The sequence below is a fragment of the Rhipicephalus microplus genome, unplaced genomic scaffold (genome assembly GCF_043290135.1).
Source record: "Rhipicephalus microplus isolate Deutch F79 unplaced genomic scaffold, USDA_Rmic scaffold_17, whole genome shotgun sequence".
NCBI lineage: Eukaryota > Metazoa > Arthropoda > Arachnida > Ixodida > Ixodidae > Rhipicephalus > Rhipicephalus microplus.
In genome coordinates this window covers 5,131,094-5,155,461 of record NW_027464590.1, presented here as the reverse complement: position 1 = coordinate 5,155,461, position 24,368 = coordinate 5,131,094, and the positions used below count along the sequence as shown (strand labels likewise).

The following is a 24,368-nucleotide window of genomic DNA, read 5'->3' as shown; positions in this document are numbered from 1 at the left end:
TGAAGTTTCTTTTGACGTCTCATCCAAATCTTCCACACCTCAATCCTCTGGCTACCAAGGAACTTCACACAGACGCTAGCAGTATTGATGTAGGTGCTGTCCTGATTGAACACTTGGATAACAAAGAACAGGTCGTAGCGTATGCAAGTCCCTCGCTAAGCAAGTCCGAGCGTAACTACACCATCACAGGGCAAATGCCTCGCAGTGCAGCACTTCCAGTCCTACCTCTACGGATGCTTCTTTACCATTGTGACAGACCATCATTCTCTATGCTGGTTGGTCAATCTGCGTGACCCATCTAGTCGGCTTGTGCGTTGGGCACTTCGTCTACAAGAATACGACTTCATGGTTTCCCATAAAAGCGGTCGATGTCACGCTGACGCAGATTGTCTTCCGCGACCACCATTTCCAACAACGGAATGTGAAACGGACAACTTCGACAACTACATCGTATCACTGAACCAACTGTTTCCCGATACCAAGACCTTTAGGAATAAGATAAGTTTTGCAATAATTTTGCTGTCTGCTTTGCTGAAATATATACAGCTTTAATTATTATGAGACTCAAGCACTTGTGGAAAGTAGTTGGTAAAAACCAGTTATTGTTCACTTTGCATAAATTCCTTCGTTTTTTTTTATATTATTGCGATAGCAATTATATGGACACTTTGGGCTGGATTTTTCCGCCGGCGTTGGCGTTGCCGTCACTCACCATATATGTACAAGTATCTATATATATGAAGATGCAAGAAAGAAAAAAATCCAAAAAAAGACAAGGCGCGCGGAATCGAACTTGGGTCCTCTGCATCACGAGTGCGAGGCGCTAATCACTGAGCCACAGAGGAGCACGTCCTTCAACATTCAAACAACACTATCTATATCTACCACTTACCACTACTGATGGGCATCTTGTGGGAAATTATCGTGTCTTCAGCATTGCTAGCAAGATGGCGCAATGAGCGCACATCGCCACATCGCGCGGTGGCGCACGCTCTCATCTTTTTTGCGTACTTCGCCACGCTTAGAGAAGGGGAGCAATGATGCCCCCTCGTGCGCCCTTATTTCGCAGTGGGGAGAATCGTATGCCTTGGCTGGCCTTGGGCTTTACCTAAAAGGATTTTGTTGTAATTACCGGGTGCACCAAGGTCACTACAATCATTCCGAATCTCAGTTTTCGAAAAGCGCACACTCTGCAGACACAGCGAAGTAACAACTGAGATGCCTGTTTGCGTGCATCTGTACCTGTGAGTAGGTTTTTTGCGTAATTTGCGCGGGAGAAAAGTGGGGCACAATTTGATCTGCATTCTATTCTGTGCGTGACCTTTCAAATTGTTGCTATCACGTTCATTGCTTTGCCTTTGCGGCAAAGCTGCGACGATCTTCTTGGAAAGCACCACCTTTTTAGTGCGACAATTTTTCACAGGAACATGACGTTCTTGCGATGACTGGTTAGCGAACGGCCAGCAACGCGCTGTTTGGTTCTCCGCAAAAAATATTCTCGTAATATAATATTATAAGATGAACACTGAACAACTGAAATGTCACTCCCGATTCACATTGTTTGCGTATGTGCATTTCTAGATGCATTGACGATGTGGGCGAGCCAAACCCGATTTAGCAGCAGAATGTGTGCTACTTATACAGCAAGAGGAATGTGCAGAAGCTTCAGACTCGCCTTATCCATACCTCTCACTGTAAATATATTAGAAAATGTTTTTCACTACCACCACCGTCTGTGTAGCCTTTTCTAGTACCCGGATGAGTTAGCATCATGCCTAGTGTATCCGCATTATTATAGGGCATGAAATATAGCGATATACAAGTGTCTCCTCGCCAGATAAGTCACACTTGTCTAGTACTAAGAAATTCGGCAGCTACGAGAAATGCCCCTAAAATAGGAGAAACTGCCATCACTCACGTTCTCGCAAGCGCATCTTTGTGTCCATGCCTGGCAAGAGAGTAAACGTTGGAGACAGTCCAGCAGACACTGCAAGAAAGACCACTTGTTAGAAATAGTGCTTTTCTGAAGAGCCCACGAGGACTTTCGTACAAGTAATTAACACAGTGAGTTACGAAAATACACTTCATGTAACCAAATGTGCTATTAGTAAATGGTGCAGTATTTCCATCTGCATATACAAATCAAATAAAGCTCTATTTAGGTGTAGAAAAAGGCAATACTCAATGCAGTAGGTAAATAATTAGGGTCAGCGAGTATGTAGCAAAAGGTAAAGTACCAACGCAAGCAGAGTAACGATGCAAGCACGACTGATTAAGGGGGGTGGGGGGTGCTTTCCCTTTTCCGAGTGTAACTATCCACTTCTTTCCCATCGGGTACTTGGAATAGTAGTGAAAGTTAACGACCTTTTTACGGGTGCGTGATCATATAGAGGCACAGAGCAGTACTTCACCATTGCGCAGCACTTGCCGCGGAGACAAGCGGCCGCAGTTTTAAGAATCAAAATGCTATGCTTTTAAAATGAGCGTTAAAAGCAGACACCCAAGGTTATTATGAAAGCATCAATAGCCACCACACACAATATAACCAAGACACCCATGGTTATTATGAAAGCGTCAATAACCACCACACACAATTTAACCAATTGAACTACTACTTTGTTGAGTTTTACCACGACTGTGGTTCCTACACTGCGCCGCGCCTCAAAAGTGCACAAAACCTCGAAGTGACATCATACAAGCCCGATTCGAAGCTCCGCCATAGATCGCACACCAGGCCAATAGTCCTCGCAGTCCTCCTGCACCAAGCTCATAACGTCACTAGCAGAGGCATTTTCCCCAATTTTGCTTATGACAACCCCTTCAAAAGCAGCAAGCCCAATATGTTCTTGCTACCTTGTTTCGGGTGTCACCTGATTGTTATCTACAATGCAAAAAGTTTGGTTTTGCCATGGTCCTTTTTCCAGACACCACATCGTATCATGCCTGTGACGATGACATTTCGAAAAATGTTTGAACTTTGGATCGGCAGCTGACAGCTGTGTGGCCCATTCTGTTGCACACGGTGCATTTTGCAATAACAGGTTGCATATCACCGAGAAAGCTTTGCTTCTCAGTACCGGGCACTTTCGCATGCTTATGAAAATAGAAGAAGTTTTAAAGACGATAGCCTTTCTTGGGGGCTTTCGACCCAAAAATTTTGGTCTGTCTGTGTCTGTACATTTGTCTGTTTGTCCACTCTTAACGGCACCGGTACTTGAAACAGCCGACTCCATCCACAGCGCCCACCAATGCTGCTCAAGGTTTAGCGTTTATACTTGTGCAATTGTCAATTAATAAGCAACTATTGTGCAAGTTTGGGGCACCATAACACGTATATATTCTGCATGTACATCCTTTACTGGCATGTACATCTTTTACTAGAAAAGGCATACATAAGCAATTTTCAGAACCGTAGCACTTATCACGCAGCGCTGACCATGCAACGCTTGCACGGAACGGGGAGTTTCTAACGCTTTGCTAAGACGCGATGGTGGTGGCACCAACCCGTTGCCTTGCCTTCTAAACCTTATCACCTCTGCGACGGGCGCACACACCCGTCTCGGAGTCACGCGCTTTTTTTTTAAGAACGCTGCCAGGTGGCGCTCATGTCTCACATGTGACTTGACTTGATGCACTCGATCGCCTCCGCTGCACGCTCCAGGCACTCTAACGCAGTGCCTCCAGAATACCATCCACCGATTTTTTTACGGAGAACATAAAATAAATTGTTCACTCTCTCCACACGCAAGACTATAGTCTTTCGACCACATTTGCAGATTACATGCATATACGGGGCCAAGTTTTTCTGGTGCTGAACGTCTATAAATTCATCAGCTGCTTAGGTAGAGGTACCCAAGGTGGAGCATTTCCCTTTGCGGAAGCAAGTGACCAACTTCTTATACAATTGGACAAAAAATGCTCCTTGACGATCAACTAAACTAGACTATCGAAAGTACGGGGTCTCCGAGAGATCAATCCACCTATCAAAATGTCCTTTAATTCTAGCTACAAACTGTGTAGCTGTCTCTCCGTTCTATGGTTTTGACGCTCGGAAACGCTCACGATACTCTTCTGCCATGAGACGAAAATGCCGCAGAGGAGCTATCTTTACATGAGTATAATCTAGGCAGTAGTCAGAAGACAGTCTTCCATACACTTTCAGAGCTTCTCCTGTGAGGCACATGCTCAAGGCGATTGCCCATTGTAATTTGTCCCAGCCTCGGCTTGTCCTCACGCATTCGAACCTCTTGAGGTACGCGTCAAAGTCGTCTCGGGCAATCTCAAACTGCAGGAGAAATTTTCGAAGATTTATGGAAGGGTAGTGCACTGCTTGTACTTCAGGTCATTCTCCCGGTGGCGTTCGGTACGCTGGTGCTGCATCTAGCTCGGCAAGCCTTATGCGTAGCGGAAGGCTGCGTTCCTCTGCTTTGGCTAGAGCTTGCTCTGAGGCCACACGTTTGCCGGTATTTTTTCTCGCTCAACAGCCATCAGGTCGTGTTCTTTCGCCGCTTCATGCTGAGCCGCTCTATCATCTCGCTGACGATTTTCCTGCAGTCTCCTCCACCCTCTCAACTCTGCCTCTGACAAGCTCACTCGCTCCCCAGTTCCCTTAATTTCTGCATTTCCATAGCATCTACAATGTGTCTGTGCCACAGAGAACAAGTTCGTCCTGTCCCCTGGATGCCAAAATGTCACGGTGTATTAGCTTCACCGCACGAGGTTCAAGAAATAAGGACAAAGCGGGCGTTTTAAGTAGCACCCACACATCCAAACATTTAATCTATAGAAGATCAACTCTGCTGAGAGTCAAACGGTGAGTCGTGAACGGTTGTCGTCGGGACCCCTCGTGACGACTCACGTACAGGTGAACTCTGGGGCGGCCCGTGGACTTCTTGATAATTCAGAGCCACAAACTCTGAGGCACTAGGCGTCGGCAGGAACAGGGATTTGTTCTTCGCATCGCTGCCTCTTCCACCGAACGCTACGGTAATTGCTCGAATCTAACGCGCACCTTTTTTCCGGTTAAGCGAGTTCTTAAGTCGCATGCACGTTAGAATCGAGTACAAACAAAAAAATTGCGGTCAATCTATTGCCATCGGCAAATCCAAAATGGCCGCCCCCTACGTGCGTCGGCATGGCGCGTCGGCCATTTCTGCCTACGTGTTTCCCATGCGCGGCACTTCGTACGTGTGCTGAGGAGCTCGTCATCTAGTACTGCATTAGCATCGACGGCGTGGAAGGGCCAACTCTAAAAACTCGAGCGCGCCACGATGCCGCTTTTAAAAGAAAAGTCATCGCGTGTGCAGAAACGGACGAAAATCGGGCCGCATCGCGGTCGCTCGGAGTTCCCGAAACGTGCATGCGGGACCGGCGGAAACAAAAGCAGAAGATTGTCGACAGCAAAGCTTCACGCAAAGGCTTCAGTGGACCACAGCAGGGTCGGTTTCGGCAAATAAAGAGCTGCTCGGCGAGTATGTGCTTGAGCAGCGAGCGGCACAGCGGCCCGTGACGACAGAACTGCTCCAAGTGCGGGCTATGCAATTAGTCTTGGAAAAAGGTCTAATGCGGAGCCAGTTTAAAGCGAGCAGGTGCTGGCTAACAAACTTTATGAAGAGGAAAGGCTTTTCCCTCCGAAGGGGAACATGCATATGCGAAAAGTTTTGTGGTGGAGTACGATGAAAAGCTTCACAGTTTTCAGAGGTTCGTTCTAAACTTGCGGCGCAACAACGGCTACCTGCTTGGGCAAATCGGGAATGCCGATCAGACGCCTCTTTACTTCGACATGCCCGGCACCACAACTGTCAAGAAGAATGGGGCGAAGCAAGTTCGCGTGCTGACATCGGTCCACGGTAAAACTGCAGGGACGGCAATGCTCTGTTACACGTCAGATGAGCACAAGCTTCGCCCGTACCTCATATTTAAATCGAAGACGCTCCCGAAAGGAGTCGTTTTTTTGAGTGGTGTGATCGTGCGGGCCAGCGAGAAAAATGGGTGCGCTTTGAAATCGATGTCCTCTGTTTTTTTGTTGTTTTTTTTTCGTGGTGGAAATCGGGTGCGCGTTACAATCGAGGGCGCGGTAGAATCGAGTAAATACGGTACTTGCACCATGCGCTGCCCTTCCACTCCTGCTTTTTTACTCTCGGTGCTCCTGCCACGAGAGTTTTCCGCGTCTTTCATGTTTTTCTTTTCTTTTTGTAGTCTGTGTCACAGTGACTCAACAGCATTGTCGTCTATGTCGCTATCACTTCGCCGAAGTCTTTACACTCAAAACATGATACATCTACTGTGTCACAGTCTTTGCAAATCAGCAGATTGAATGCATCATCGACGATGTTTTTTAATATGTGCGCGACCTTCTCAAACTCCCCCATGCCATCGTATGCTTTGCGGCAAAGGGCGAGCACATCCTGTATGTAAGACAGCTACGACTCCAATGACGTTTGAGTGCGAGATTCAAGCTCCTTTTTGGTCACTGCCTTCATGCCAGTAGATTTGCCAAACAGTGCATTCTTTTTTTTTTGCACGCTTTCCAGCTGCCAATTAACGCTTCGTGATTCTCAAACCACACTTTGGCTGTTCTCTTCAGATAGAATGATATGTTCACCAACATGAGTGTTTCGTCCCAACGATAATTCTTGCTTGTTTTGTTTGCTCATACACCGGCAACCATTCTTGAATGTCGACATTGTAGGTCCCGCAGAACACGCCAGGGTTTTTGAGCTGGGGCAGAGCAACTATCGTCGTTGCCATTGCAGCTGTGGAAGCGGGACTCTGTTGTGCCATCATTGAATAAACTAAGCTTCGGCCGCTGTGTAGCTTCGTTATACTGTCTTCGTACCCAGCACCTCCACCAGAATGTCCTGGGTTGCGAGTAAGCAAAAGAAATGAATTTACATATTGTACACAGAGTACACAGAGTCCTTCAGCCAAGATGGCAGACTGGCAACAACAACATGAGTCCTTTCCATCAAAGTCGTCAAAGTCGTACTTAGCCCTAACTCCGCCAACAGCGAGACTGCAGGCAGGACCGACGAGCTAGCGCACTTGTGGCGATGTGCTTCTTCGCAAGCAACGAAGCGGTAAGGGACGGCACGATCAGATTACTACGAGTGGGCGCGTGGTCTACGAGTGCGGCGTGTCATCGGAGTTGGCTTTAGCCCTAGCTCTGCTGACAGCGAGACTGCGGGCAGGAACGACGCGCTAGCGCACTCTTGGCGACCGTGCTTCTTTGCAAGGAATGAAGCACATCACTCACTACCTCCTCTGAACCACGTTTGGGCATTTTACGCATCGACAACAGACCACACAGTGAAGCTCGTCACCCCCCCCCCCCCCCTTCAAAGCCAAGGATTGCTCAGAACAGCAGCTAGCAGTTTCGCGCATCGTCACTCGAAAATGCGATGCCAAGCGCAGTGTGCGCCGTGTTTGTGTCATCGTAGTTACACATTTTGGGCATCGTCACCGAACGCCGCCGGCAAGTGCATTACGCGCCGGCTGCACTGTCCACGCGGCCACGCACTCCACCGTCATATGGAGTGCTGTCAATAAGCTTTTGTGATGCGATTTAGACGTGCTTGGAGCCGTGCTTGATATCGCCACGAAGTGTATGAATGTTCGAAGGCAATGAAAGCCCCATAGATTAGAGTTTCCACGACCGGCTGTATGATGATGCGCTTTACTGCTAGAGTGGCAAAAGAGCATGTGTCAATCAGGGGCACAAATTTTTATATGCCCGTTTCGCTTCATTAATTATACTGCTAAAACTTCCTGTGCCACAAGTCTTCTGCCTATAACTTTGTTATTTGGAAAGAAGGCATCGGGCGTCATGGTGTGATACAGTTTTCTGATGCAACAAACCTTTTTCCAAATAAAGCAATGCTCAGTGATTATTTGTAATCAAGTACTCAATTACACTAATTACAACTTCAGCACAAAAAATATGTGTAATCATTTCAGTATATGGTCTTATTCAATTACGACCTTTTTGTTATGCCTATCACACCACTCCTTCATACAGAGAACTTGGTTTGAAATCCATGCTTGTTCTTTGTAAATCATGAAAAGGAGGTTATGGGAAAAAAAAACCAACCAAGGAACACTGGTCAGAGACCAGATGCCCGAGAAGTCAAATATCACAAGACAAACCTGAGATCACAATTTTTAGGTGTCAGACGTAAAGAAAAGTTGAAACTTTAAACGCAGTTTTCTCAATACTGCTTTTTTTTTTTTTTAACAATATGCTCATCTCCTCCATGAAGTTCAATGAAGAAATAATTTGTCTCTCATAAAGTGTTTGTGGTATCGCCTCAAAATTTTCATGGAAGGATTGTTAGGTCATTTTTAGTGCCTGGGCCAATTTTCATCAATATCCAACGAGAAACAAGAAAGTTCATCGAAAAAAAGCCTGTCGACGCTTTTTCTCACAAGTGTGTTTTGGACATTATGCATTGCTCGTGAAAAGTGTAGCACGGGAATGCCTGGACAAATTTTGATGCAGTTTTTTTTTTTTTTTCGGAATCCCAAAACATTTCTTGAGGGTTTGACAATCTTATAATTCTTGTTTATGGCTGCCTGGACAAATTTTGATGCAGTTTTTTTTTTTCGGAATCCCAAAACATTTTTTGAGGGTTTGACAATCTTATAATTCTTGTTTATGGCTCAGTTTTTTGTTGTTTTTTTCTAGAAGATGGCTTGTACGTGACACTGTTTCTGACAATGTGTGTAGGCAGCCGTGATCTCTATAAAAAAAAAAGAGAAGTGATAAAAATATTCTGGGGTTCTCATACCCAATAGTCTTCTTCTGAGTAAAGATCAGCACCATTTGCAGCTTTCTGGTATGTTTTGTTACAGCGCTAGGCTTTCCACGAACATACCACATAAGCCAAACCACGTAGCATGATGCAACTTGGGAACTACTCAAAGTATCATTATGAAACTGCATATTTCTTTATTCAAGACACTTATGAGAATGCATGCGAAATTTCATTGCTCTAGGTCAACAAACGAAAAAAGTTTTTTTCATCGCCACCTACCCCTTAATAAACAGTGCTGTGTTGTCAGCACCATGGTGGGATGTGGGCCTGCAATGTTGCAAGACGGTGACGACGAAGCACTAAAGACATCTAAAAACCGAGAAAATCTGGCTTGACGACATAAAGCATGTCAAACTAATAATGACACGAATATAGTGAACATAAAAGAGAAGGGAAAAAACATGGCTTCATCAGAGAAATAGTATGAAGACCGATTTCTGTTCACTGGTTATTCTACAACAATTAATATTTTTTTGGTCCAAGTAGGCATAGATGAGCCAGCTCAAAAAGTGGCATCTGAATTTGAAACAAGAAAGTACAGTCAACTTCTCTTAAATGAAACTCGAAGGGGATCCATACAACTGTTCCATTTATAAGCATACAACTGTTCCATTTATCAGAAGTTTCATTTAAGCAAAGTACACTTATTTAGTAAACCCTTTTTTAGTAAACCAAGACCTTTATTCCAATTGCACAAACCTCACCTTACTCATGAGGATGAGTAGGAGAAAAAAAAAAAGGGAGTGAAGAGTGCTTTGTTTGGCAAGATTGAGTTGTTTTTTCACAAGGTATGCACCTATGTCTCACAAACTAGCTAGAATTCTGGACAAGTCTCATTCTCAAAGTAGCGCTGCAAAAGTTCAGCAGCCTCTCTAGCTGATCGGTCTGGTGGCACCACTGAACTGGCAGTACTGTCATCACATTCAACACTGGAAGATTGATCCTCATCTTGCACTTCGGCAATCATTTACTTGACAGTCTCTTCAACATTTTCATCCATTGATTCGTAGTCCTGCAGAGTGAAAGGGGCAGAGGGTACGACCTGACTGAATACTGTCTTAATGTCGGCATTAGCAGGGCTTTCTTCTTCATCAGCTACTGCTTTCTTGCACTTGAAAGCCAGCATGGTGAAAGCATCTATGTATTGTTGTTGCCTTCACTTGCTCCCAGGCACAAGCCAAAATGTGGATGGCTGCCAATAAATCTAACCTGTAGCATTTCTCGCTGCCTGCTCTCAGCAGCATATGATGGGGTAATTTTCTGTGGCAATGAACTTTAATGTTCTGAATAATCCCTTGATCTGTTGGCTGGATCAATGCCATTGAATTGGCTGGCAAGAACTCCAGAGTGATGGCTTGGAGTACTTGAACCTGACCGTGGGCTGAGCAATTGTCCACGATGAAGACAACCTTTTTGCCTTGCCTCGTAAATCTAGCGTCTTCCTCCCGAAGCCAGTTTTCCAATATGGCCATGGTCATCCACGCTTTTCCGTTCCCATGTTACATAACGGGAAGGTGTCGAACCAACATCACCTAGACTATTCACAAGGCCCATTCATACCCCTCTCTCCAGACGGCATACGTCACGCTAGTTGTCCGATGTTATGACCGGCACAGCAAGGAGGTGGCTTGCAAGGGACGCTCATCGGCGTAACGGTCAAACGCTGTCCGCGTCCGGCAGGAACGCGGGAGGCGTCTGTGTGCGCCGCAGGAAATGCACATCAGCGTCGCTGGGACACACAGTCGGTGTCTAGCGCGTGCACGGACGGCTATAAAAGGAGAGTGTCGGGAGTGCGCTGTGCTCTCTCTCTGGACTTCGCTGGCCCGCTCGTCTCGAGTGCGCTCAGGGCCCTTGTGATGAAAAGGCGCGTCTGAACGCTCTCGTTGCAATGTACTTCTCTTGCAAATATGTAAATTAAACGCATCTTCTACTTGTTCGTGAGATGCGTCGCAAAAGTCGTCCTTCGCCGGATCCTGGGTGGCAGCCTCAACGTCTCCCCGGACATATCACCGACTGTCGAGTGGCCGAGGACGTGTCGCTCAGGTTGTGGTGTTGGTCACCCCGCGCACTTTTTTACCCCGAACGGCGGACAAGCCACGACAGGTTTGCCTTTCATCGCTACCTGCTTCGCTGGTTAGACTGCGTTAGGCTTGGTGCTGCATCGCACTGCTCCGAGTCTTCGTTCGTTCCCACGTGTCCTATTTTATTGGTGTTGTATTTGTGAGTATGTGATTACACATCGATCAGAGCGTAATGGGACGTTGTTGTGTTCCCGGGTGCCGCGGCAATTATGACAGTGCTCCCAAAGTGCGTGTTTTCGCATTCCCCAAGGATGAAGCTCGGAAGAAGTCTTGGATAAAAGCCATTCCGCGAAAGGATTTCACACCAAGCATACACTCCAAGGTGAGAAACCGCTGAAGTTTGTTGTCTTACCGGCTCTATCGCATTACTGGCGTTCTGGCTCTGTTACTGTTGAACCGAGCGACTATCGTGAGTGGTGATGATAGTTTTGTCGCGCTTCAGGTAGGGCAGTGCGGTAAAATAGAAAAGAAATACTCAGGCTCGTGTCAAAGTTCCCATTAGCCCGTTTCGTATGAAAGTAATGAAGTCACTGTTATGCTTGGCGCAGGTCTGTGAACTCCACTTCCTCGAGGCTGACTTCATCACAAAGCTGTCACATTTCAACGCAGCGTTGGGACAAACATTGACAGTCGACAGCGAGAGGGTGCGCCTAGTGTGAGATGCTATACCCTCGGTGTTTCCGAACTGTCCGTCCTACCTGAGCACGAATCGCAATCGCCGAGAATCTCCCGTCTCGAAACGAGCTCGAATGGAAGACGAGGTCTTGAGCAAAGCGATTAAGAACTCTATATGCGCAAAAAAAAGCTAAGAGGAGAGAAATGCTGTGTCCTCTTTCGAACACTTAAGAGGCAAGCTTTCTGCTGTATGCAGTAATGATTTCTCGACCATCAAGGCAAACGATCGTTGGTGATGTTTCTCCGCATCGAAGATAATCCTTCACCACATGTGAGGTTTTCCGTCACTGTGCTTGCTGATCTCTCACTTGCAGTCTCAGCAGGTATGATAGAGCTGGTTTCATTACCCTGCGGAGGCGCAGTTCCAGACGCAGTGCGCGACATCATGACGTTACCGCACTGCTCCAGCAGCTGGAAAACCACATGACTGAGACGCCTGAAGTTGCAAGTTCGTCGAAAACAGCGTCAGTGTTGCAGCATATCGGCTCCTTATTGAATGAACTGTCCAAAGACAGTGACACGACCGAAGAACACAGTGCTTCGTTTCGTTTGCTAAGTGAGCAAATAGCTCTCGCACTCGCTGCCCCCATTCGTCGCTACAGTGCTGAAACATTAGTGTTTTCTAGCATTCTGCACTCCATATCTCCGCACGCCTATAACTTTGCCAGATCAGCGTCGAAATTGACTTTACCCCATCCTTCAACCCTGCGCCGCGTTTGTTCCAAGTATGGAGGCGATCCACTGAAGGAGCAAAACGAAGCGAACTTCCTCTCCTACATTCGAGAAAGAGTGAAGTGCATGCAGCCGAACGAAAAGACCGTGACGCTAATGGTTGATGAAATTCATATCAAGCCATACTTCGATTATAGAGGGGGCAGCATAGTTGGATCTGCAGCCAATTCTCAAGAGGCAGCCACAACCGCTCATGTTTTCATGCTTCAGTCGCTCTTGTCATCAAACAAAGATGTGCTTCACATTTTTCCTGTTGCTAAAATGACCGCCGAAATTCTACATGAGTTCTGCAAGAAAGTAATTTTAGAAGTGGAATCTATGGGCCTCAGCGTCATTGCTGTAATTACCCACAACAATTCCCACAACCGGAAAATGAAGTTTTTCTCAGAGAAACAGGAAGTGCGCATTGTATATCCTCATCCAGCCGACAACAATCGGCCTCTGTTTTATGTCGTAGACCCTGTGCACATACTGAAATACATCAGGAACAACTGGATGAATAAAAAAAAACGAAGGAATATGCTTTTAGTTTCCTGAAGTGAACCTGTCAGGAATATTGCCCGACGGGCTGCCCAGAATGAAACCAGCATCATTTGAAGTCGTACGGCAGCTGTATGCACTGGAGCAGACATCGCTTCTCGAGCTTGGCTACAAGCTGAATTCCAAGGCAATCAATCCAACACCTATGGAGAGACAAAATGTAAAGTTGGTGTTAAATGTCATTAATCCGTTTGTATCAAACGCACTTGAGACGCGTGGCGATGCCCTTAAAACAACATGTGCCAGTTCAACAGCTCTCTTCATAAACATCATATCGACGTGGTGGAAAATCGTCAACGTGAAGACCCCTTCGAAAGGTCGCCGACTGAACGACACCCTTCAAAATCCAGTGAATTCTACGGTGGATCAACAGCTGGTTTTCTTTAGTGGCATGGTAGACTGGCTAGATGCTTGGAGCAGCGTCAACATGAGCCGTGGCTGCTTGACAAGGGAAACACATTTGCTAGTCCCTTGTTGAGCTGTCGCGGTACTGTTTAGAAGAACTGAAGTTCAAGTATGTCTTGCTGAGAAAATTTCAAACTGACACTCTTGAAGATCGCTTCGGTCGCTACCGTCAGCTTGCTGGTGCACAATATCATGTTTTCCTGAGGCAGCTTCTGGAGTCTGAAAAGAAAATTCGTCTGCAAAAGCTGCTGATGCTTCAGCAGCCAGACATCAGCAGCAAAAGTGACACAGAAGTATCGCAACATAACTTCTCTGTTCACATCTCAAATGATGAAATTTCCAACCCAAAGCATGACATGGAGGTCGTTGCTTATATCGCTGGATATTGTGCTCATTCAGCTCTGAAGAAGCTGTCATGCTCATTTTACAGCAGCGTGCTCGTCCTGGAGAACAGGAACATAGATGTGGAAGGTAACACAATGATTGACAACTTGTCAAGAGGAAGCTTAAAGTTTCCGCAGCCATGTACTGTGCACATGGTGCTGGTGACAACGCTTGTTGTCGAAAAGCTCACCAAGGGAGAAAATGCAAAGGCGTTCCTCGCGTCGAACAACCAACGTGGCATTGTAAGCTCCATTACCACATCACTGCTAGGAGATGAGCTAGAGACTTGTGAAAATGGCCATACCTCCGAGACTATCGTGCGGCATGTAGTGCGTGTTGCAACAAATGTCGCTCTGAACAACTTTTGTAGACTTCGAAATGACACCATCCAAAGCACCGCACAAAAAAAAAGGCAGCTGACAGAAAAATCAAAACATTGAACAAGAAATGACGTAGGATGGTTTTAGCTTTTCGTCCTAATAAAACCACTTCTACAAATGCATTTCTGACTATTACAGATTGATCACTAAAGTGTAAAGGCAGGCGTAAACGAATGCAGACCGCCCAGGAACAAAAAAGAACAAAAAAAAGAAACACCGGCTTTCAATAAGTGCCCACAGCAGATATAACGAGAACGAGTGCCGACGACGGCCGGGGTGCAGGTGGGCAACTAGCGTGACGTCACGCTCTCCCTGGAGGGGCCTTGTCAATATTCTAGGTGGTGTTGGTCGAACGCCATTGAAACAACGTGGGTGCCTTGATTTTCCTATTACCGACGGCTTCAATTTCTCATCTCCTGCCATGTTTGCACCCACCAGCACAATGATGCGATTTTTACTGCCTTTTCCTTCACTACAGGCTTCGCCTTTGAAGGTGAGCGTCTTTGATGGAAGCGCCTTATAAAAAAGACCCATCTCGTTGACGATGAAGACGTCTCGTGGATCAAAGCTCACCGAAATTTCCTTAAACTGCCCCTGTTGCCAGTTGGTGCAAATGTCCCTGTTGACTGCACCACTCTCACCCGAGATTGCTTTGAAGACTAGGCCATGGCGTGTTTTGAAGCGGCTGAGCCATGGCGATCTCTCGAGCTTTCTGCTCAAGAATTGCCTCGCTTATGGGCAAATTAGAAGTCCGTGCACGCTTGAACGACAGAAAAAGAACTTTTCTAGATGTTTATAAGGCGTCGTTCGCATTCGTTTAGATGTAAAGGTACCGTCCTTAACAGTGCCTTCAATCTTTTTCTGTTTTTCCAGATCCGCGACAGCGTCGATTTTGGGATGTATTTTTTTGCCACCTCCATCTTGGGCAGGCCGCTTCGATCGAGCTCTTGAAGAATTTGTAGCTTTTTATCAAGCGGGTGTGTATGGTGCGGCCACTTCCTTTCGATCAGACTGAATTAACACAGTGATCCACCGCAACTTGCCGACTTTGCTCCTACAGCCACAAGCGAGAATGGATACTGGATTGGCTTGTCTCGATCTCGAGGTGTTGCCATGGTTGTGAGACTACCTGTGGCATGAGGGAGTCTATGCTGTGTTTAGAGTTTGTGCCGTTTAACCGTAGGTGACCAATAAGCACTGTTTCGATTAACCGATGAATTTTACTGTGCAACACATAGAAATCCAGCAATATGAGCCCGTTTAGTTCCGTTAATGAGGCATTTTTGTTTAAGCGAGTTTCGTTTATTGGCAGTCCAATGTACTTTTTTTGCATGATGAGGAACTGAGTCGCTAGCTCATAGGCCCACGCTATCAGTGTTGTTTTGAGAAGCGTCCTGCTCTTAGCGTGGAGGGACCTGAAACTGTTGAACTTTAAGCGCTGCCTTTTGCATGCGTCCCTGTTGATTCATCATTGCCATGCTGTGAAGTCGCTGTCTCTAAGCACAATAAACTTGCCGAACTTTACGCGGTCGTGTCAGGCATTTCAGATGCAATTGAACTTTTGGCCCCCGTCGCTTCAGAGAAGTCAGCAGTAGAGCCAGCCATTTTCACAGAGCTTTTCTTGTTTTCTTGTTTTTTGCTGCACCGTCAGGCACTTTCGGTATTTCTCAAACTTGTCCGCCACCTATTATGTCGCTCTGGTTTACGCGGAGCCTTGAAATGCGACACATGCTCCATACAATTCTGATACACCAACTTGCTATTCGAGACGAAACATCACTCGCCCTTTTCAAAGCGCAGCCAAAGACAAGGCCGCTGATGCATATATGTCGCGTCGAGGTATACGTGCACTGAATTACAAAGCGCGAATCAGCTAAACAAATAAAATACACAGGCAGGGTTCACAATCACAGGGCAACGTGTTACTAAATCACGAAATCCCATGCCCACAAACCTTTGAGAAAGATGTTCTTTGGCATGCAAATAGCTGCCGTCCCATTCAGTAGCGCCATCTCAACTCGCGTGACGGGGACTCGCTCGCTAAATTCCATGCCGACCGGTTGTGCCCTCGCGATCTCCGACGTCAGCGTAGCTCTGGCCTGGGCTGGCCCTACGTCAGCTCCTGACACCGACCTTCGACAACAGTGCAGCTCTGACCTACCAAACTTGCCCTACGCCATCTCCCGACGCCGACAAGAGCTCTCGCAAGTGGCGCCCTGTCCTCGGACTCCTGTGACCGTGTTTCCATCTTTCCTATCTCTCCTATCCCCTCGATTTGTCCTCACTCACTGGCCTAGCGCATCATTTTATCTCTCTATACCCTTAATCCTATTCTTTTAATCTTTCCTCACCCCCATTCCTTGTGAGCTACTGTTGAGGTGTCGCTCTCTGAAGCTGACAGTTACGGGGCTCACTTTTCTCTTCCTTTCTCTCTAAGAACCACTTGGTAGTCGCATGATGGAAACTACTCGTAGCTGAAGGTCATCGGCGTACGCAATCTGCCCCCACCCTCCCCTTGTGCGGAGCAGCGAGTGTCAGCACCTAACATATTCTTACACCATGATCATGGCCTGTATCATACAGCTAAGAACACAAGCCCTGGTGGTGCCTTAGTGTGTTGAACACAAGCCCTGGTGTGTTGAAGTCACCAAGCTGTCCAAATGGAAGGGTGCTATTACCAGCTCCAGACTCAAAGAGTTATGGGCAGTCCAACGGGCCCCCGATGCAACAGACTTGGAATTTTTGTTCTGACGTGGCAGCGGCCTGCATCCATCCATCCAGTAATGGACAGGTGGCAAGATCAGACCAATTTCTGTAGCACCAACCCATTCAGGGTGATAGTTTTTGTAAAGGCCACATGTAACATACCAACAGACTGCATATACCACAGCTCACCTAAACAGCTTTGCCATTGAAACAGGCAAAGGACAATCATTTATTTATTCTTGCAGGCAACAACTTTTTGTCAACTCCATCACAACTGACTGTGTAATATTTATGCGTCACATGCAACGGTGATGCCGCACCATTTGAAATGACTTTTTAAAATTCTCTTATGCATTATATCTATAATAAAATATTTACTTAAACAAATGAGATTAATATAACGCTTACATGTCTGTGTAGAGGACTCCTTCAATTGACGGGGCTGAAGGCCTCCTAGAAAAATACAGACAAAATGAAAAAATTACACCAAGTCTATTCATTCAAATATATCTAGCATATTTCACTGTGCACAGGACTTTTCTCAACATTTTCCCTGTTGCGTGTTAAGTGCTCAAACAGTCATGCACTTCTGCAAGACCAGTAGGTCTATGTTTCACTCGAGAGTAAAATAAACTGAGATAAAGGGAAATTGTAGAAAGATATACAATCTTGTTATAAGAACGAAGCGGCTGTGGTCTCTATTGCCAGCTACTTGCTGTTTTAAGTGGTGTGGCGACCATGGAGATGGCCTCAATTCATTTCTTGTGCCCACCAAAATGGTACAATTAATACTGAAGGGGCATGAGATCACCTATTATTATTATTATTATTATTATTATTATTATTATTATTATTATTATTATTATTATTATTATTATAACAACTTCATTGCAGAGAAACGAGTTTTATGTAACTGTCTTTGGCATGTGTCCGGAAAGCAAAATTTGTTACTGTTGACACTTGACACACAAAATTTTCAGAGAATATTCAGCTTTGTATACTGATTTCAAACACGTAATTGCATTTTTTTTACACCAGTCCAAGAAAAAAGTTACAACAATTCTTATTTTATGAATTCGGGATGCGACTTGCTTAAAACGTATTGCATTCGAATAGCTCACGTTCAGCAGGCATGTTCCTGAATGTTCAAACAGTGCAAATATGAAATTTACTGCTTGTCTCTGAATTTGAGCCAAAGTTATTAAGTCTTCTTTTCGCAGTCTCTTAGCTGTGAATTTTTGTTGCTGATTTCTAGAAGATTTCATAATGTTCCGTCCTAAAATACTTTATCATCATTTTTTTCTCACTTGCTGATCCTATAGCATTCAAGGAAGAAAAAAAGACAATGAATGAGTATTGGCGACAAAGTGTTCATTCCAGAATTTAAACCTTGTAAAAATCTTTATTTGACAAAAACGCATATAACTAAAACTTGCGAAAATAAATATGCCGCCACAAAACTTATAATTAGGATCTTCAGAAAGTCCCAGGAGAGTAATCTGAACCAAGCTCATGCTCGTGCTTCTTCATTGTGGCTGCCTAGAATGCCACTGAAGAACTTTCACTTCGCGCTAGATGCACGGCGGTAGTAATCTTTTTGCCAGTCCGCTGGCTGCTTTGGCTTGTTGGCTCTTACTGCAGTTCACGCAAAATAAGTGAACTAGACTCCTTGTTTCCCAGATAGAAATGCATACAAGCTAGCATCTGCCACGGCAGTCTCAACAGCACATTCTTGTCGTTTTGTGACAGGCTCCATATAACAGAGTGCAATGCCTCATTTTTTTGCATTCTGTGTTTTTTCTCTCGCACATCTTCGCATGAGCTTCTTGTCAGACAAGCTCTCATACACAAGGTCCAGCGCATGGCTGACAGCCTCTGGCGAGTTGTACTTGCTTTTTGGCATGGGCCCATTCTTTTCCATGGCTGCATTGTGCATGCACCATGACTTGGGGCCCTGTGGACAATAGCTGTGGTTAGGCTGCTCGCTAGTGGACGTCACATGGTAATATATAGCCCACACAGCCTTGTGCATCTTGTCCACATTCCCAGAATGGGATTTGAGAGCACAGTCATAGTAACTTGTCAATCTTGTTATAAGGTCACCCGTGAGATAACCCTTGCCACTCATGCGCTCGCCGGCGTCTCTTTTGTGCTTCTGCACAAAATTTCCAACTGTAGTCCCCATTTTCTTCTGCACACGGTTCGCACAATCTTGTTTCTGAACATTAATGAAGCCATACACTTTGGCTTCGTTGACAGCAAGCACTCTATTACCGGCTGTCACCATCACAAAGCAAGGTTAGACTATGAAGCGAAAGTGAGTGCTGAAATAAAATTGTTGCTGCCTCTACGTCCATTTGGCCAGCTTTGCATGAGGTGTTTTTCTGACATGAATACTTAGATTTCCGCTCGGCATACTCTGGGCTGTCGGGTTTTGGGCCACGTTCGCAGCAGAGGGAAAAATTAGACAGCACTACATAGTCAAGCACATATCTTGAAAAAACTTCTGCTACAGAGGCCACTCCAATGTGTGAGGTGTGTCCTCTTGTGTGCCAGCTTTCATAAAAAGAGTGCAATATTTTCAGGGTTGCCGAAATTAAGGTCCTTGTAGACACTCATCACTGTTGCGGCACAACTAGTCGTATGAGTCGGCACAAGCTCTCGTTGCTACTGGCTGGAGCTTTGTTTTTAGGAACTGCTGGTAATCTTCATGCGTAGACCTACCAGCAGTACCAACTGCGGGGAAGTGGGTTCAAACAGAGATCGTATGAAGACCTACCAGCATGAAGTATGAAGACCTTGGTGTGAAACGGCCATAGCGGTAAAGATGTCGTTCAGTGTCATCAACTCAATTCCTGTGCTCTGCACAGCAGGTGCCAGGCGAACGTTGATCTCAAACAGGTTGCAGTTATTGTTACAGCCAACACGTCGTGAACTCAATTTTGAACCAACTTCCCCGCAGTTTCTCACGAACTCCATTTTGAACGAACTTCCTGGCAGTTTCTGCAGCGAAGCTATAGCTTCACGGCGACACCGTACTCACTTGAGTCACATTCAATAGTCAGCTGTCCCCGGCACACTCGACAAGAAGAACATTTCTGAAATAAGCTATTTACCAAGTCCAGGTCAACAGTTGTTTACCTCGTGCCGACGAACTTTCGATGCCGCGCTCACTCAGAGAACACTCAATTCACGATCAGCTGCCGAGACCGAAGAAAGTTTTGCTGCTTTCTGTTGTGCACAACACTTAATGATATTCAGGTTAGGTTAGGTTAATTTGGTTTTTATTGCGCAAAAGCAGCTAAAGCTATGCTGCGCCAGACACAAGACTTTCAGGAATGGACACAGAAAAGATGATATTTTAAAGCTTATTTACCAGGTTACATTCTTTCAGAAAGTGGCATAGATGTGTTCAGGCGACGACCTTATTCTTAAAACATATGATAAGGTTAGTATTGCTCTTCGATCACATAGAGGGGGCTCATTGCATTCTACGTATTGACTTTGCACAGGTGATGTTCTGTAACCACCACTTGACAGACGGAGACCGAGGTTGTGTATAGAGTCAAGACGGCGGATGTTACGTCGCCTCTGAATAAAATAAACCCTTCTTTTGGACATAATTGAGTAGTGGAGGTGCTGGGTACAAAACATACGTACCACAGAGCCACAGCTGTTTGAACTTAACCGGAGCCGTCGTCTTGCTGGTCTGCCGTTGACAACAGTCGTCATGGCCTAGTGCAAGGGTCAAGAATCAACCGCCTCAACTATGCACAGGTTTACGCCGACTAGGCCTTACTACACGGCGGCATTAGCTTCTTTGCAACAATAAGTATGTATGAAAGACATCAACAAAACTAAAACTCCGTGGCCACGTCATGACTCATTTGCGTCCAAGCAGAATTTCGGCCAACGCATTCAGCTCGGCCCTGCCACTCAGAGGCGGGCAGCCCCAATTCAGCAAGCTGATCGCCGACCCTTCACAACTGAGCGGTCTGCGCATTGGTTCGGCGAGTGTGCTTTACTAGTCTGCTACAACTGTGGCTTTTAAGTCCACACTACCAGGTATTGCAACTACCGGCAGCTACCGAGGTACGACCAATTGCCGAGATATAACCGGTCTAACATTACACGAGCACAGGCATTCCCAGGAAGTGCATCGAACGAGACCCCAGGACCCCTACGAAACCAATCTCTGGCTTCTGACCGCAGTGTGACACCACCTCCTACCCCGCGCATCAACGGATCACCGTCTCCCCGGCGCACCCACTTCTGGCCTTCTCCGGAAAACTAGTCCGAGTGGCCGTTGAAGGTGATCTCTCTGGACAGTCTTCGATTCCAACAGAAATATCCTCTTTAGCTTCCATGTTTAAAAATAAGGTTTATGTGCTTATCGATGGTGTACCAACAATAGCCTTAGTGGACACAGGTGCTATCGGGTCAGTGATGAGTCTCGTGTTCACCTGCCTCCTTGAACAAAAAGTCATGTTTCGTTAAGACCGTGCTGATACGTTTTGTGGAATGAGTGGGAATGTGTTACAACCTGTTGGTGGGTGCACTATGACTGTTACTTTGGCGTATTAGAAATTTGTTGCAGAGTCTGCTGTTTTCCCTTGTATTACGCATGAAGTCATTCTGGACTGGATTTTCTGAAGATATGTGGTGTCACTGTCGATTCCCACGCAGGACAAATTACAGTAGACTTGTATGTCCCAGTTGCATTCATGAAGATTCCGCACTGTCAGGAAAGTGTCCTTTGCTTCTTCGTAGACACAACTGTGCCGCCATTGTCAGCAAATGTGTCCCTGTTGCCTGTTCCCCTGCAAGTGAGGAAACGTTTGACGCAACCATGGAGCCCATTCATCTCAGTTGCATAAATGAAACGTAGTGTTTAACGTCCTAAAACCACCATATGATTATGAAAGACGCTGTAGTAGAGGACTACGGAAATTTCGGCTACCTGGGGTTCTTTAACATGCGCCCAAATCTAAGCACACGGGCCTTTAACAATTTCACCTCCATCGAAAATGCAGTCACCGCAGCTGGGATTCGATCTCACGACCTGTGGGTCAGCAGCCGAGTACCTTAGCCACTATACCACCGCGGCAGGGCTCTCAGTTGCACAAAGCAGACTGTTTCAATTATCTACTGCATGCTATCCAATATGCAAGTGCGTACTGGTTTATGGGTGATCAACTGCTCTGATGAACCGACAGTGCTGCCGGAGGGTCCGAAACTTCCAGAGATTGATGAACATCAGGTATTCTCCTTTGGCATCCTTTCAGAGAGCAGTTGATTTCCCAGATTAGACCCATTGCCATAATCTGCACGCCAGGGACACCATTATGGCTATGATCGATAAGCCACTGAGCACCAACGAGCGTAATGAACTGGGGAGTATTCTGCGCAAACACGCCGGTCTCTTCGATTTCGCACAGCTACACACTCCACCGTCATTCCCTGCTTCTCGTATGAAGCACCGCATCGACAAGACATCGCTGACAGAAACTATAACGTGTATTGCCTTCGGAACATGCAGTGATCAATGAATAGGTTTGTGAGACGCTCAAGAAAGATGTAATTCAAGAATCATGTTGTTCGTGGGTCGCTCCAGTAAGTCTAGTGAGGAAGAAGGATGGGAAATGGCGATATTACGTTGACTACCGTCATTTTGACGCCATCACCAAAAAAAAAAAAAAAAAAAAGACATATACTTAGTCCCGCGAATTGACACTATTGACTGTCTTTCATCGAGCTCTTACTTTTTGATACCGGCCGATTACAATGCACTAAGAAAACAAGTAGAAAACGGCATTTGCCACACCAGATGGACTTTTTGAATTTAATGCGATGCCATTCAGGTTATGCAACATGCCTGCAACTTTTGAGCGCTTCATGGACAACATTCTACGTGGATTGAAGTGGCAAGTGGGTATGTGTTACTAAGACCATTTAATTTTCAAGTGCACCTTTTGTGAGGATAACACATGCTTCGGTCTCGTGTTTGACTGCCTAAGCAAAGCAGGCTTGGTGCTCAACTCAAAGAAATATCATTTTGAGAGCGCCAAAGACTCGTCCTTGGATGATTTGTGGACAAAAAAGGCATACGACTGGATCCCGTGAAGACTGCCGCAGTGGAGGCGTTCAAGGAACCTCACTTGATGTAAGAACTGCACAGCTTTTTGGAGCTTTGTTCACACTTCCTTCGATTCATTCCCAGTTTTACAATATTGCGTACCTGCTCACGTGCCTGCTTCAGAAAGGGCCGCAGTTTGACTGGATCCCTGAATGTGAGTCTGCTTTATCCGAGTTGAAGTTTCTTTTGACGTCTCATCCAAATTTTCCACACCTCAATCCTCTGGCTACCAAGGAACTTCACACAGACGCTAGCAGTATTGATGTAGGTGCTGTCCTGATTGAACACTTGGATAACAAAGAACAGGTCGTAGCGTATGCAAGTCCCTCGCTAAGCAAGTCCCAACGTAACTACACCATCACAGGGCAAATGCCTCGCAGTGCAGCACTTCCAGTCCTACCTCTACGGATGCTTCTTTACCATTGTGACAGACCATCATTCTCTCTGCTGGTTGGTCAATCTGCGTGACCCATCTAGTCGGCTTGTGCGTTGGGCACTTCGTCTACAAGAATACGACTTCATGGTTTCCCATAAAAGCGGTCGATGTCACGCTGACGCAGATTGTCTTCCGCGACCACCATTTCCAACAACGGAATGTGAAACGGACAACTTCGACAACTACATCGTATCACTGAACCAACTGTTTCCCGATACCAAGACCTTTAGGAATCAGATAAGTTTTGCAATAATTTTGCTGTCTGCTTTGCTGAAATATATACAGCTTTAATTATTATGAGACTCAAGCACTTGTGGAAAGTAGTTGGTAAAAACCAGTTATTGTTCACTTTGCATAAATTCCTTCGTTTTTTTTTATATTATTGCGATAGCAATTATATGGACACTTTGGGCTGGATTTTTCCGCCGGCGTTGGCGTTGCCGTCACTCACCATATATGTATAAGTATCTATATATATGAAGATGCAAGAAAGAAAAAAATCCAAAAAAAGACAAGGCGCGCGGAATCGAACTTGGGTCCTCTGCATCACGAGTGCGAGGCGCTAATCACTGAGCCACAGAGGAGCACGTCCTTCAACATTCAAACAACACTATCTATATCTACCACTTATCACTACTGATGGGCATCCCGTGGGAAATTATCGTGTCTTCAGCATTGCTAGCAAGATGGCGCAATGAGCGCACATCGCCACATCGCGCGGTGGCGCACGCTCTCATCTTTTTTGCGTACTTCGCCACGCTTAGAGAAGGGGAGCAATGATGCCCCCTCGTGCGCCCTTATTTCGCAGTGGGGAGAATCGTATGCCTTGGCTGGCCTTGGGCTTTAACCTAAAAGGATTTTGTTGTAATTACCGGGTGCACCAAGGTCACTACAATCATTCCGAATCTCAGTTTTCGAAAAGCGCACACTCTGCAGACACAGCGAAGTAACAACTGAGATGCCTGTTTGCGTGCATCTGTACCTGTGAGTAGGTTTTTTGCGTAATTTGCGCGGGAGAAAAGTGGGGCACAATTTGATCTGCATTCTATTCTGTGCGTGACCTTTCAAATTGTTGCTATC

The 24,368-nt window shown here is 45.9% G+C and overlaps 1 protein-coding gene and 1 long non-coding RNA gene across 12 annotated transcripts in view; one reads left to right on the top strand and one right to left on the bottom strand.

Annotated features, from left to right (window-relative positions):
* LOC142785024 (uncharacterized) overlaps window positions 1–24,368 on the bottom strand; it is a 424,940-nt gene that overhangs the window by 120,881 nt on the left and 279,691 nt on the right. For 10 of the 11 annotated variants that reach the window (XM_075883440.1, XM_075883442.1, XM_075883443.1 and 7 more), the window contains 2 exons: window positions 17,125–17,169; window positions 1,919–1,987 (listed from right to left, as the gene is read on the bottom strand). In XM_075883440.1, coding sequence (XP_075739555.1) covers window positions 1,919–1,987; window positions 17,125–17,169 — 114 coding nt within the window. The remainder of the gene's footprint in view (window positions 1–1,918; window positions 1,988–17,124; window positions 17,170–24,368) is intronic. The other variant, XM_075883445.1, reaches the window with a different exon arrangement.
* On the top strand, window positions 12,506–18,376 carry LOC142785028 (uncharacterized). Its single transcript, XR_012888824.1, has 2 exons — window positions 12,506–14,503; window positions 14,884–18,376. It is a non-coding gene; the product is annotated as an uncharacterized LOC142785028 (long non-coding RNA).